The sequence below is a fragment of the Falco naumanni genome, chromosome Z (genome assembly GCF_017639655.2).
Source record: "Falco naumanni isolate bFalNau1 chromosome Z, bFalNau1.pat, whole genome shotgun sequence".
NCBI classification, from domain to species: Eukaryota; Metazoa; Chordata; class Aves; order Falconiformes; family Falconidae; genus Falco; species Falco naumanni.
Window position 1 is genome coordinate 57,960,123 of NC_054080.1, and position 15,940 is coordinate 57,976,062.

At 38.5% G+C, this 15,940-nt stretch overlaps 1 protein-coding gene across 6 annotated transcripts in view; it reads right to left on the reverse strand.

The window, feature by feature from the left end:
* Positions 1 to 1,503: 1,503 nt before the first annotated feature.
* The window catches only part of ZNF366 (zinc finger protein 366), a 38,456-nt gene continuing 24,019 nt past the window's right edge, over positions 1,504 to 15,940 (reverse strand). For all 6 annotated transcript variants that reach the window (XM_040580118.1, XM_040580124.1, XM_040580121.1 and 3 more), the window contains 3 exons: positions 14,851 to 15,042; positions 9,110 to 9,284; positions 1,504 to 6,582 (listed from right to left, as the gene is read on the reverse strand). In XM_040580118.1, coding sequence (XP_040436052.1) covers positions 6,050 to 6,582; positions 9,110 to 9,284; positions 14,851 to 15,042 — 900 coding nt within the window. In that variant the 3' untranslated portion in view covers positions 1,504 to 6,049. The remainder of the gene's footprint in view (positions 6,583 to 9,109; positions 9,285 to 14,850; positions 15,043 to 15,940) is intronic.

Below are 15,940 nucleotides of genomic sequence, written 5' to 3' on the forward strand. Positions count from 1 at the left end.
AACACACCACCATACCATATCTAGGGACAGCGTTAGCAGTGATCCCTGTTCAGTGTTTCACCATTTCCAATTGCTGGAATGACAAACTCCCTGCATGTGTTTTAGATCAGACTTTTTATTATGGACCTGTGGGCAAACACATTTATCTGTATCAAAGTACACAAGCTATAGAGTGTATTAATGGGATGAATTTGGCAAGAGGTTGTGTATGCGGCCTTGTTACTTAAACTAGGATTTTAATTTCTTAAAGGTCTAACACACTGCAGCTTAACAGAGACTTGCTCTTCTCAGAGATATCCCATATCATTTGTATCTTACTAGGGTTGGTTTTCCTTTTCATGATTCAACACTTCGTGTCATATCATCGGTATTTATTTGTCTGTCTTCATGAAAATACTTTAGATATACTGGGCCTTTCACCACTTCACTACAGGCACAGAAAAGCCCCCTGCGAACATCTGAGAGGCTCTCTCTTCTACTTGATTTCTGCTTGTTGGAAGACATAAGTGAGCATAGCTCAGTTTTTAAAAAAAAGAAAAAATTAAAAGGAAATTTGTGAAAAGGATCAAACACATGTTTTTCTAAATTATATTTTTGTGACTGATAAAAGGGAAACTTTGAGATTCATTAGCACAGGGTCACATGGGAATGAACTATGTCACTCCCCAATATACACTGTTCCTCCTCATGTAGAGGTAGTTTATAATCTTCACAGTGGTTGTTACGTGCAATCAAAACAAAAGGGAGGGGAAAGAAAACAAAAAAATAGGAAAGCAAAAAAGGCTTAACTCTGCTTCATTTAGCCTTTTACATGTATTTCTAGTGTTTGTATATAGCCTTCTTGCACTTGTTAAGGTATATACCTCTGACAGAAAGGGAATATCTCTGTTTTCTTTATTACTCGAGTTATTTTATAGCCAGCATTCCAGCTGCTTTCTCTCTGTGCTCACGAAGAGCTTAAAATGTTCTCTGTGAAGTCTGATTATGCCAATTCCATCAGGTTCTCATTAAAACAAACACATCCAGGAGTTTACTCCTCACTAGAAGTGATGTTTTCCATTAGAAAAAGAAATGCCGAGCCTCTGAGTTCAGTCTTAAGTTGTAAACATATTCCTAATTTCTTAACATCAATTTTATAACTTATCTGGTTGGTTTTTCCTCTCTTTTTACATGATGCAGATATTTGAAACTTCTTTTAAGGATTACGTCTTTCTTTTTTAGCCTGTCTAGGACTGAGTTAACAAATACCATAACCATTCCAGAGCATTCTTTATGTCATCGCTGCAGTCTGTTACAACGAAGCGATGTCTCTACCTCAGGTGACCTGGCAGCATTTCTGCCCTTGTCTTCTAACTAGACCTCCATCATTGATTTAGGCTTCCCTTTACAAGGATCACTCTTCATTGGTGCTGAGTGAAGTATGGTCTTGCCAGACCAGCCCCACGCATTTAGTATGTCAAATAGCTAGAGTACCAAGAACTCCAGATCCATTTCAATGCAAAGTACAGCAGTTTCTCCAGTACATGTTTATTTGCTTAAATTAATACAATACATCATACATGCTTTTACTATTGAGATAGAAAGTCAGAAACTAAATCTTCACAGATAGTTGGCCTGTTTTTTGAGTTGGGTCTTTAGATAGGAACCCAGCATTCTATGTTAAATAAATATACACCACAGTATTTGCAAAATCTGTTAGGAGTACAAAATGTTAGCTCTGTTACATCTTGTTCAGCTGAGCAGACATTACTTATTTGCAAAACTATTAATAATTATTAAAAACTCCTTGGAATAATAAATATAGTACTTATATTACTTCTTAACTGTACACTCACAACAGCGGAGTCCAGCAGCACCATAAGAAGACAGAAATCTGAGAATAGCTAGTGGACAAACACAGAGTTGTAAAAAGATGGGTATAGTAGCATTACTTGGTCTTTGCAGTAGCTCGTTTTATAGGACAAAGCACAGAACTTCTATTATAATATTATCACGAAGTGTTTTATCCTTTGAGTTGCTGAACACAGAGCACCTGTCTTTGCCTTCACTGACTGGAGGCTGCCTGGCAGCCAGAACTCAAGTTTACTAGGAGTCAGCTGAGTCCTGGTGGCCGTTCAAAACAGCTTGTTCCAGGGTGACCTACAACTTCACTTTCTCAGTAAATGTGTTGTCTTTCTTTACCTTCAGATTTTACAAACCCAGATTTTGATATTTCATCCACCTACTCTGTTCTTTACAGTGTCTTCTAGAATTCTCCCTGCTGCCCTTAACAGCAGAAAAGCCTCGAATTTAACAAACCACTTGCCTTCACTTGCTTAGACTCATAGTGTGGCCAATTTATCTTTCTTCAGCACAGCTTCTTGAAGTATCTCATTTTGTATGAGTTTGAAAAACACCTGAGTTATGTGAGTTTGTGGCCACTCTACTTTGCTCTGATGCTTTGCAGGAGGGTGAAGTTAGGCTTCATATAGTAATGCAGGGAAACGGTATGGATGTGATTTAATATACAAGTGGTGGAGGCTGGGCTTTACTTTCATGTGTTACCATGAGCTGAAAACCCAAATAGCAGAGAACAGTCAGATAAATACTTTTTTTTTTCCACAACATAGCAAGAAGAAGGTAGATAGATTAGGAAGGAGGAAAAAGAGAAAATATATCCCCTAAGGTCCTGGACATAAGCAATGTCTCTACAGGACTTCTGAGCCTCTATTGAAAGCAAAACAAGGAAGCTAATCCCTCGAAAATTAGAGATGGGAAATAACTTTATTATGAGAGCAAATTACTATACAGCATTTTCAAAGCTATTAAAAACCAAAGGCTGTTACTGTCTGTTCCCAAAATGGTGCCAATGTAAATACGTTTGAAAAGCAAAGTGTTTCACAATGATGGCTGTTACTTCACTTTTAATTTGTCCCTTGGGGCCTCTTTGTAACAAATGTCTTAGACCCAGCTGCATTATGCTCTGCAATACAGAGGACTATCATCTCCTAATGTCTTTGCATGGGTCACTTGGCACTGTCTTCTTATCTCGGTAATAGTTTTGTTTGCAATTCCTCTGACCAGTGACATAGGGGTTTAGATGAGCTCTTTACTGTTCTAACATGAATTAGTCTTGGGTGTTTGTGAATTAACTTAGTATGACTATGTGACTGGGTACAGTCTCAAGGCTGCTTTGTAATGGAATATTCTCTGCTTCCTAGGAAGAACGTAAGGAAAGGGATTCACATTAATATTACTCCCAAATAGCATTGCCATTCAGGGACCTCTACTCCTTTCAGTCTGGCTGTATGTGTTTGGCAGTTGCTTTTGCTCCAGCGAGAAGTGGGATTGTAGAAGTGGGTAACTTGGCTGCAGTGACAGTGCCATTGAAAGTGTTTGGGTTAAGCATTGAAGCAACCCAGAACTGTCTGCAGTGATTCCCTTTCCTAAGGACACATCTGGCACTTTCCCTTACAAGTTCTTTAAGGGAACTCTGGACTGCATAGTTCCAGTAGACATAATTTTTGTGGTTACAATGTTATCTACTGGCAGCAGAGCCCTGCTGAAAATATCTCCTTTGCTCCATTTGCCTGGAGTGCTATTGATACGTAATCATTTGTCTCTTTCTTGATAAGGATTGCCTAGCTGTTCCATAACACTCTCCAATGCAATGGAAGGGCTGCATGCCTTTCTGCTTTACCCACCACAGAAGTGAAGACACTTGCTTAATTCAACTAATCTGCATGATCAGCATTCTAGAAATTGCAACCAGATTCCTGATTCTTTGCTTATTCACCTTGTCATAGGAACTAATATGGCTGCAAAGGTGGAGTGGACTGATCTTGAATCATGCACAGCTGGAAACTACACCACCTTGAGAAAGACATTTCTTAGAGTCAATGGCTCCCAGCCCTTGGCTGTATACGTTCTCAGATTGGAGCTTTTGTCTGGCAGAGACATGATATTGCCAAGAAGGTAACCAAAGGACTTGTTGCCATCTCTGAGAGACAATCTCCTAGACCATGCTGGATTTCTACCTAATCATTTCCCCTCTAGTTTAATAAAGAATGCAGTTACACACATCACTAAAAATATCACTAAACATTTTACGATTCTTCTGCTTGATCACAATAACTTCCTTGAAAGAAAGATGTCTGCTTTTTTAAGAGGACTTACCTTGCAGTGGAAGCAAGGAAGGTGAATGTATATAAGACAGTTCATCATTGAAATAACACGCTATGTACCTCTGAAATACACCTCATTTTGAAAGACATCATTAGTTCTAGGTCTCAAGTGACCTACATTCTACTTCAATTCAATATCCCCATTTTATTTTAAAAAATTATGTACATTAGCTGTAGAGTTAATTACATTTTGAATAGTCACCTTTATGTTACAGCTTCTTTTATCAAACACTTTTTCTGTTCTTCATTCAGAATCTTTACTATGCTGTGTTTGAGCCCTGAAAAATGAAACTACCTTCTGCAACCTCAGACTACACAAACACAGTTTTATATGCTGAGTAAGGGCTGCTGCCCTATGAATGGTGATTAACTGGTAGGTGTGAGAATCATTAGCCCTGTGAGTGGTTTCTTAAAATGAGAGAGGGCTGCAGCTACATGACTCTAGCCTTAGCAAGCCATAAGTATATGACTATATTTAATTATAACTTGCTATATATCGAGCAAGGCATTTCAAATCAAGGACTTGACAGGTAAGTGAAGAAGGTAGCAATATTTGGAAAAGATGTACCATATATATGGATTTTAACCTTTTGAGCTGGGATGTCAGAATGACATAAGACTAATTAAATGAATGATTTAAACTTTACTTCCTTATAAGCAATAGGATGGTGTGGGGCTGTTTGTCACCTATCTGGAAGACACAAGCATCAAGATGCCGGTGAGTTATTCATGCAATTAATGGAATGTGTTTTCAGCATCTTTGTTATGAACATGCAATTGTATGGGAATCAGAGGATGAAATGTTGAGAATGACTCAGTAAAAACAGCATGTTTTACTGGAGCTTACTGGTCAAGCCATGATGATAAGAGAAAAATTGTGACTCTGACAAGAGGAAATCCAAAACCAGTTTTCCTCTGTGAGGCACTGCTTGCCCTGTAAGGGCTGATTTTTGGCATACCTTCTAAAACAGTCTGATCAGACTTGTGTATTTAAAAATCATCCTTGCTAGCCAAGATAAACTGAAGAGATAAATGGTAAAATTGCATCATTTTCTCAATGAATTACTCATGTTGCTCTATGTGTAATTACAGCAAGCCTTGCAAATGCTACATGCTGCTGCTGCTTATCAGTTGTCTGAGTAGACAGTAGAACAAAACGTCAACACAGCCCATGCTATTTTACTTTAAGAATTGCTGAATATTCCCTCACTGACTGATATATAGCAAAGCACAAACATCCCTTGTGCCAGAGGAAAAGCTTCTGTGACTGTAATAAATTCCAGCCCTTTCAAAGCCTTACAGAGCTGCGCTCCACTATCTCACAAAACATTAGTATTTCTTCTTAATTTGTTTCCCATTTCTCATTTTAAGTGGTTGAATTTACAGTCACTTCAGCAAATGAAAGTATTTGGACTGTGTTAGTTCATTCACTCTTAGAACTTTCATGCACATGATGTTTAACAGTACTCTTGTTTATACTTTGAAATTCTTAGTATTTTCAGAGTTTTTGAGACATATAGTTAGAAGTGTTCATATATATTTAGTCAGATAATAAATCAAACACTAAAGTATGCTGCTTGTTGATAACTAGAAAATTGCATATAAGTCTCTACCACCCCACATAAAGGAAAATAAACTTCTGTACCCACCCCATTGTCTACATCAAATGGATAAGTATAAAAATGTTATTGTTCAATATCTATTGCATTTCTTGGTGACCTTGAACTGCTTTATTTTTTCAATGTATGTGTTCTACCTGAAATTATTTTTATTAATTTGGCTTTCTTATTTCTAAAGACTACTACAAACTTCCAGGCTTTGGTAAATTGTAGTTCCTGTTAAAAGCTATCTGGTTGCAATTTTCCAGCTGTTTTAAAATGTCCATTTTAAATGCCTATAAGCATTGTTTGTTTTTCCATTTTTCTTTCCAGCAATTCTTTCAAACTCTTGTTCCTGTGCTTGAAATACAAGTAATCAGAGAGAGAGTGGCCAAGCCTGGCCTTTTCAAAGGCTCTAAAGCTGAGGTGTTCTTTGTTGTTTGCAAGGTCTCTCTCTCCTTGGCTCTCCTGTTTGTCTGAATTTTCTATTCTCTTCTCCAGTCCTTCCTCACTTAGCACTTCCTTCTCATTGCAGTAGGACTCTCTGAAGTCCTTCATCATGCACTCACGTTTGCCAGACAGATCTTGAGCCACATACAGCTTGTTGTCATCATGGTGGTACGTGGTGGGGCTGTACTGCTCTGCCTCATAGCAGTTGTCTTCCTCTTCTTCCTGGCACAAGTTGCCCTTGGCACTCTCACCATCCAAATGAAATGAGATTGTCTTCCCTTGGCTTTTCTGGGAAAGATCAAAGGGCTCTTCCTGTTCCAAGCTTCTCAAGACATTTGTCTGTGACAGAGCAATTCTTCCTCTTCCAAAACCTTGTAGTGTTTTGAAGGAAGGAGAAAAGGAATGATTTATATATAAGAAACTTCATTACATGATACATGGTTAAAAAACAAAATGTGAGGTGGCCTTCTGTTTCGTACTTCAGCTTTGTGTTCTACCCTGCAATTGCCAAGTACTCTACTGTTTACATCTCAGGGCATCTCCTTTCAGATGCTGTTAGAAGAAGTACTTTACAGCCAGCTCAGGACACACAAAATATTGGCTTGTACATGCCAGACACTTGATGAGGGAGCTAGGAATAAAACTGAAGTAGCCTGGCCTCTTGTAAACTATTTTTGCTAGTGAACCTACCCACTTCCTCATTACTATTTTTTTTTTTTTAATGAAAACTTTGATCTAAAGCATCACAGGCCATAATCAAAGTCCCAGGTTTTGTACTTCTTTTTTTTTTTTTTTTCCAGAGGAATGGAAGAGATTAAAAACATGTTAATGTGTTTGTTCTTTGGACACTCTGGTTCAAAGTTACTACTTTAAAAATGAAAAAAACAATCAACTCTCAGCAGTCTACAGCCTCCACTCTCCTTAATTTTTCCTCTTTAATCCACCAAGAAGCCACTTACACCACTGAAAAGCTCTATGGACTACATAGTGCTTCAGCACAAGGAAATCATTATAAACAAGTGATGATTTTGAGCAGTGCAGTGTAAGTCTGAGTGTAATTCTGGACATGGTTTATCTTAATATTTGTCAGAGTGCCTCCTTTCTTACTGGAAATCCAGAGGTTAGGCAGGAGGCATCCGTGGACACAAATACTCTCTGAGCATCGGGATGCACCAAAGATAATTCAGATGCTGCAGGCATAGTCCATCTTAAATTAAAAGAATAGTGACATTACTTGGATGAGGATTTCACCCAATTGCAAATAACTACAAAAGCAACTATTTGGCTTTCTTTGGTTTGGTTTGGTTTGGTTTTTTTCTCTCAGTAATTGAATCCAGTTTCTGCAGCATCTATGCAGCCTTACCAGATACAGCTGCTACTTTGCAACAGGTTGTATTTGTTAAAATGGTTCATGAGCAGGTGGCAGCCCTTGCAAATTGTTTTGTGCCTGATAAGCCTGCAGGGCTGAAATATCTCTGTACACTGAAAAGCTCTTAGGCTGTCTTCAATTACAAGTAATTGTGTAATTAGCATGGTGCTCTAGGAGATTTTTTTTTTAAAAAGCACGTTTGTTTCATGACCTTTTAGGATCTTTTTACATTTTATGCCGAATATCATTAAAGTATGTGTTTTACATATGTGCTAGGCTGCCCTAAAGCTTGAATTTCAGAAACATCAAGAAATCTCACACATGAAAGAATTATTTATCCAGGAAATCTTAACAAAAAACATCTTGGATACACAAGCTCTCAACATAATCCTCCCTAGTTCTCTCACTTTTTTAGATAACATTGGCATGTGTGCATACATAAGGATGACTTTAGGAAGTGTATGTGGTAAGTGGGAGCTAAGAAATGCTTTGCAGGGTACCATGGGTAGTCAAAAATCCATATGCTTTGAGATGGGGGAGGAGCGTTTCCTCCTGTTCACATGATTTTTTGTGATCTAGGTCTTGAACCTGTGGCCTTCAACTGATGTCAGCTATATTAATATGGTACAGAATAACCAAGACATAGAGCCATTCAGGCTTTCATTCTCATTCCAGACTGGAATCCAATAAGCAGTGAGCAAGTCACGTGAAATCTTCTAAATTTTTTTTTTGTTTCTGACAGTTTTGAATGAATTTATGGTTTATGATGTACCTCGAACATGAGAGAAAATCTATGAACTCCCAACCAGATGTGCCTAGGGCAAAATGTCTGCTTGTCCATGGCTGCTAGGCTGTGGTCTATCAGCCTCTGGGAATCAAGCCCCTTGAAACAGTAGTGTTTATCAAAAAATAACAGAACTACACCTTCAATCAGGAAGACCATGTCATCTAATTACTTCCCTGACCAACTACATGTGCCACAGCCTAACTAAGGCTGATTGTCCACCAGCTTGCTCCCATTTGTGTCTCAGAGTACCCACTGGGAGAAGCTGGGAGAAGCTCTGTGGTGCTGTGGATATTTCATCTTGTCACAGTGATGGATGGGGAGCCCTGGGTTTAAGTACAAGAACAGTTGGTATGGCTTGATAAATCCTCTGCTGTCACACTGCTGATCATATTCTCCCTAACACCTGATGACAGCAATGTAGTTAAAGTTATTTCCTTTGTGCTCATAAATACTGTCTCATTTTGTCTCCGCCTTCTCCTATATCTTAGTCTGTACCTCTGTGTTATCACATATGTAGTCTGAAAGGTCTGACAAGGGTCAATAACTTGGGGATCTCCGATCTGTAGCACTGGAGTAATATAGATAGTTCACAACAACCTCCCAGGTTTATGGGATTTAAATTCTTCCAATAGCATTGGATCTATGGTACAAGATTGCAGATCTGTGGAACAAAGCTCATTTGGGTTTACTGATGCACATCTTCAAATCTTTCAGAGAATAACCTTGCTGAAAAAAAAGTTACCTTGAGAATGAAATCCTCTTTCCATCACCCCATGTTTGACTTTCATGTGCCTGGTTAGGTTCCCCTTCAAAGTGAATTTGCTGGGACAGTAGAGGCACTTGAAAGGTTTACTGTCTGAGTGCAAGTGCATGTGTCCCATTAAATTGTGCATTCTGTTAAATTCCTTTCCACAAAGCTGTAAAAACAGTAAAAATAAAAATGATTAGTTCAAAGGGGTACTTTCAAGGAAAACATTTTAAAAGAAAATAGGACCTACTCTTCTCAACTTGAGCCCTGGCTGCTTCTGGATGTAACTTCTGGCTGTAAAGATACAGGCAAAAAATACTAGAGACAAGAATATGTGATTGAGTCTGATCTATCTGGGGCCTTCTGCACTGCTGCCTTTTTTTAAGTTTGGTGACTAGGACACACAGTCAAAGATTCCCCCAAAGCAGGCAACATTGTTGTAGGGAGGGGAGAGCCTTAAGTGCATAAACTGGAAGGCTTGTAACTGGAAAGAAATTCAAGGTATAATGTTCTGCGCTGGTGAACCATTTTTTTTGTAGTTTATAAATCTAGCCTTTAACCAAGAACAGGCAGAGATGGAGATACAAAATAAAATCTATGAAGGGTTTCTGTGAAACTCTCAAGCAGAATATTACTTCTCCTTAAGCGGAAATTTAATGGCTGCATATTTTGCTTGAATTTAGAAAAAGCAATTAATTTTTTCCTTTCTTTCTTTGTCCCACAGTTTTCTCTGATCCTCTTGTCTTCTGTTTACCAACTTCTGTGTTTCGGTGTCTCTGGCGAGTAAGCTGCAATTTAAACAGTCATGGGGCTGCAAGAATGACTCAGCTTTCCCTGAAGCATGTTCCTGCCAGCTCAAGCTATTGATCGTGCAAGTTTCCCTTTGATGAAACAATAAGTGGTTTTTTTCCATTGTTGTTGTTTATCTAGATGTGTCCTTTTGTAGTCTGGTGCCTTATAAATCAAATGTATTCTCAAGACATGAGAGTTTGACATTACTGTTACAAGCTTCTAGACTTACTTGTCTTCTGGTCTTTCCTTATAAGGATTTGTATTTTTATTCACATTAAAGTGGCTATTTCCATCCTCTGAAAACTTCTGTGTTTGCTTTCGACTTCAACTCCTTCTTTTGGAATGCTTTCATAATCAGATTTTTTTTCTTCTAATGATCTTTATTACTGTATGAGCCAGAATCACCACTAATGAGTAATTGAAACTTTCATCAAGCAGTGTACTCATTTGGGAGAAAATTACTGACAAGCAACTACTGAGATTCCACCAAATTTTTGGTCTAACGACTTCTGATGTGATTTATTTTGATAGTACAGTAGGTCTTCTACCCTACTTTTTGATTCAAATTCACAAAGCCATCACCTGGAATATCTGGATGAAATTTAGGTAAGAAGCAATCCTTGGTGAAATAGTAATGTATCCTTTGCATTTTTAAACCATCTCTTGAGGGGAAATGGAAGCATTTCATTACTACAAAAATTTTCAGGTGCATTGTTTTAAAATAAAAACTAGACCTAAGTCAATGCTGCAAAAAGAAAGAGTCTGGAAATACTAGCTTTTAAAAAAACATTTGCTTCAGCTGCATAAATTCTCTTCTGTGTCTTGCTGTCTGTGATTTTGTTAAAATGAATATTCTAGCAAATAAATTTGTCAGCAAAGTGTTCACCAAGACAGTGGAGGGGGGAAAAAAAAGCCTTTGAAAATAAGTTATTAATTTGTAAAAGTAAGCTATCTAGTTCCAAGGGTCATCTATCCACTTAGGAAAGAGGACTGTCTTTTGTTTGCATTCAAAGAAAGCTAATATGCCAGATGACTTATATTCAGGGGAATGAATGCACCAGAAACAACTTCTGAAAGCGCTGGGAGGAAACAAAGAGGAGAAGAAGCACTGACGACCACAGAAAATTTACAAGGAAGAACAGCAGCTGATTATATCTTGACAGCTGCTGGAATGACAAGTCAATATTTCTGACTACAAGAACGCCAACAATAATACCTCAGTGCCTCTTAGCAGAAGGCTTCTGGTTATCTGCTTATATTGTGGCTGACCTGTGTTCTCACCAGCTTTTGCTTTCTGATAGCTAAGTCTTTACTTCTCTATCTGAACTGATAATCAAGGAAAATCAGGTTGAACAGGTGGATAGCTGGAGTACTTCCTGCAAATCTGTAACTGTTAAGGTATTGAGTATTAAAATGTGTCTAGTAGGAGCTTTTATTTTGTTTCTGTCAAGGCAATATTAATTTCTCTTTCTTCATAATGAAAAGACACAGGACTTTGTAAAGGATAGCTCCTTACAGCACAGAAGTTCTTTGTCTCTGAATAAAACGGGTAGGTTTTCTATTTCCCAAAGTCATGCACAATCTTATGGATGTGTGATGTGCTCTTGTCCTGAAATCTCTTCTGGGGACATGAGAAAATGGTACTAAAGTGGAGAGGTGTGGCAGGAAAATGAAAGAAACACAGATAGGATTTGTTTTTTTTTTAATGATGTCTCTATGTGGCACAGTCTCTGGGTAACCTATGCTTTTCAAAAGGCACAAGATGACTTTCAGATTACTGTTCGTGATCCAGAGGGTGAAGAGAGCATGCTTTGGGCTCATGGGCTGAAAGACAGCAACTCAAAGCTAGCTGGGGTTCACAGCTAGTGCTTCAAGAACAGCCTGAATCTGCAGAACAAACTAGGAAGGTGTACAAGAGTTTCTCTGTGACAGGGCAGGGGTGTGAGCACTGATGAGCAGAATGTGAAAGCTGACCCTGAGCCAGTTGCATGGGAGGGAGCTCCAGCAGAACTCATCACAAATAACCTTAGCGCTCAGGGAGATGCAAAGGTCATGCAAGAGAACTTGGGATAGCAGGAACAGCATGGTTTATTTGTGGACCTTGTGTTAGGCTGTCTACTTTAGACAGAATAAAATTCAAGCCCTGAAAAGAAAGACCTCAACTACAAGTCTGCTGAACACACTTTGTTGCACTGACTGGTGAAACAGACTTCAGTACAGTTTGCTGGAAAAGTCTGAATTACTTCAACACTTGTCTTCCTAAGCCACCACATGAAGTATTGCCCTTCTAGGTATGTCAGACTGTTTTGTTTCTTCCCTAAGTACTTATCTCTTACATTTTCTTTGGTTTTGACTTCTGATCTAATCTCAGGATTTTAAATGGGAGAGCAGTGGAGTTCAAAACATCAGCTTCAAAGTGTATTTGACTGGGCTGGAGAAAACTTCATTGCATTCTTTATCAGAGGTCTGAAACATTGCTGACTTCAGCACTAAAAGCTACTGTAAATTTCATAGAAGCTTCCTCTACAAATCAGAATTAGTACTATTACACCTGTTGGTGCAACTCCTTCAAAAGTCTTCTGTGTGCTTTTTTAAACAGAAACAACTAAGGCAGCGTGGGCTCAGGCCTTTACATGCTACAGACAAGCTGGCTTTTCAGAGAAAAATCAAACACAGATCCAGACTGCAGCTGGATGAGGAAACAGAAGGGACAACTATTTGCTACTGCCTCACTTCAGACAGTCTGTGCTTAGCTGTGATTAGACACATAGGAAAGCCTCATGTTTTCTTTTGTTGTGAGAAAAAGGTAAAGAAAACCATTGCATGCGGTGAAGTAGAAAGGCTACTGCTGTGCTCTCTTTCCCTTACATTCTTCGTCTTCTTTTTTTTTTTTTCCCCTTGGTAAGAAGGGTGTTCCTTTCCTCAAAGAGAGAGGGAGAGGGAGAAAGACTGTAAACTGTCCAAAAGGACCGTGAGAAAACAGGAAGCTTTGAAAAGTACAAGAGAAAGCAAGATGAAATCTATTTGCAGGCGGTTCCCCGGGGACATGTGAGCCATTGTTAAGCAGCCTGTTCATACAGCTATATCCTTCCTTCTGCTGAGGAGGAGCTTGGTGCCAAAAGGCTGCTATCTGGTCATTGCCTTAACCCTCTAAATACCAGCCAGAAATACTTGCTGAAGTCTTTCAAGGGCTCTGCCAGTGAGGTAAGTGATGTTCCTAACACCAAAGAGCAATTCCTGATTCAGCCTTAGCTTGTTACAATCTCCACTCCATTCAGGGGCACTGATGTTGATTCATACTCTTTCCACCGTAGGAGAAGCTAGTTCACTGTGCATACTTGTTTCTTTCCTCCTAGGAACACTGGGTGGGGACAGAGAAGGAAAAAACCAAAAAGAAAAAAAGAAAAATAGGGTTCCTGTAGAGCTTTTGTTACTGGTTGGAAAACATACTGGTGGTACTCCAGTTCTTGGTTCAAACTGTTACCATATCCAAGTTTTAATAGTCTGTCATCATCAAACCCTAACCTGAACACAAACTTGCAGCTCATCTTCACATACCTAAAAAATAGTGTGGCTGCAGGTACTGCATCCAGAACAGATGATCAAACGATTAAGTTCCTTTTCTGAAATTTGACGGGTCAGAGGAGGACTTTGACCAAATGGGAACAAAAAGACAGGCTTGAAGGTGTTCTCGAAGAGTGAAAGTCTCCAGCAGACTTTACATGTAACTACCCAAACATTTCAGTTATAGAAATTATTTTATCAATATAGAATAATGCAAGTTCTAGTATACCTTTTAATAGGACACAAACTAAAATGAAGCAAAATGCTAAAGTTGAAAGACTTTGCTGTTATTTTTTCAAAGCGTAATGTTTCAAACTTATCAAAGGAGAGTGAGGAAGTAAAAAAGATTCATTTTGACATTTTCCCACTAAAATTATCACTGAATGCCATATTTTCCTATGACATTTTGAAGTTCTACATTTTTCAAGAGAAAATAATTCTATTTAAAATTCTAGAAATTGCTTCCAGATCAAAATTCAGTTACTTAGGCATAAACTGTGTAATATGCTCCACTATGTATTCATATGTCTCTTAGAGCAGGTCAAAGTGGGAATAAAACCTACAACCTTTGACTTCACAAGATATGACTACAGTAACAAACCAGATAAGCAGCAGAAGGAACAGATGTAGTGTCCAATAGCGGGTAAGAATATAAACATGAATAATTCATGAGGAAGTATTGAGCACGGTCAAGAAAACCAAAGCCTCAAATGTTTGTGGGCAGGGTGGAAAAGAGAGGATGGTAAGGGAACGTCATCCTCAAATGTGCTAGAGGGAGGCAGCAAACCGGAATTTGCGCAGGAACCAATAAAGGCCCGATAGTCTCAGAGGCTGTTTTGTTAGGATAGTGATGTTCTGCCCTTAATTTCAGTCTGGTAATTACACTTGGCCCATTCAAATTCCTTCCTTAGCATATTTTGCTGTGGCTTGGAGTCCTTCCCTGAAGCATTGCATAGCATCACTGTGTGAAGTCATGGCTGCTACTTTTCCATGGTCCTCTGTGGGGTGCACAACTTGATATATGCTTTTAGTAAATGTTTCAAGCTACTAAGCACTTAGACTTCTGCAAATGTCAGGTATGTTTATTGTCCTCAAACCACCATGGCATTTAAATGCTCACAAAGCAGAAAAAATATTTGAGGATGAAAGTTACTGGTATTGAAGGAGAAGGGAATAAACCACAGATATTGACCTCAGTTATTTTGTGCTACTTAAGCAGAACCTGGATAAAGAAAGAAAAGCAGGCTGGTTTATGCTAATTTAAATGCAACTGCAGTAGGTGTTAGCAAAACTTGTTTTTCTAATTCTACCATATTGCAAGATTATAACATCAGGAAAATATCCAATAGGTTAATGCCAGTGCCACTAAATGCACTTACCTTGCATTTAAAGGGTTTGACATCAGAGTGAACAATCATGTGGGCCTTGAGAGTCTGCTTTTGCACAAAGCTCTTGAAGCACAAATGGCATTGATAGGCTCTGATATTGGTGTGAATCAGGACATGTCGCTTCATGTTGGCCAGCAGAGTAAATTCCCGGCCACAAATTCCACATTTGTGCTCTTTCACACCCTGAAAGAAAACAAAAAAGTCAGAAAATTATGTAGATGGAAAATTTTCTGGATCATCTCATCTTCAGTACTGCAATATATGAATTATTAATTTTGCATTAGCAAAGAAGGTAATAAATTATTTCACTTTTATCATCGTTCATTGAAGTAATAGATACTATTATTTTTTCTCCTGGCAAATTCTTACAAGGATCTGAGAAGCAGAGAGGGAAAACAAAACGTAAGCTTCATGAAATAATGAGTTTTGTTTCCATCAGTAAGTTTACAAATCAATGAGACATAGTCTGTAGCAGAGCTTCTTAGTCCAACTTTGCTGCTTATGTAAAGTATCAGTCAAATATATGTACTTACTGACAAAGAGGAAAAGCTAACCAGTTAAGAGACTGAAGTAGTGCTTGCCTTTGATAATTGAAGGCCACTGGCTTCTAAAAAAGGCATAACCCTGTTTTGAAGAAAATAATCAGAAGTAACTGAGAACTAGTTAAGCAATGTTCACCAAGGAAGGATATACATGTTACATTCAATGAGGAGAAAAAACTGTTCACTCTTAGTGTGACTTGCATTAACCCTAATGGACTGCTGGTGTTCTCTCCGTTGTTTACAGAGCATTTCTAGCATCTTTTAAGACATCTAGTCAATTTGCTAATGCATAATTCGATATTCTTGCTCACATCTATGTGGTCTCACTGCCAGCTTCTCAAAAAGTAATTTAGATGTTATGAAAATCAATGAATTTACCACTAAACACTTCAAGATTTTGAGCATAACTTGTTGAAGGTAATGAGGATTTCCTAGTGAAGTGTCGAGAGCAATTACTTCTCCAGCAGGCCCCAATTACAAAGATGACTTGAAACAATTTCTACTTTCAGACCAGCCAGTGGTTTTCACAGTTAATTGCA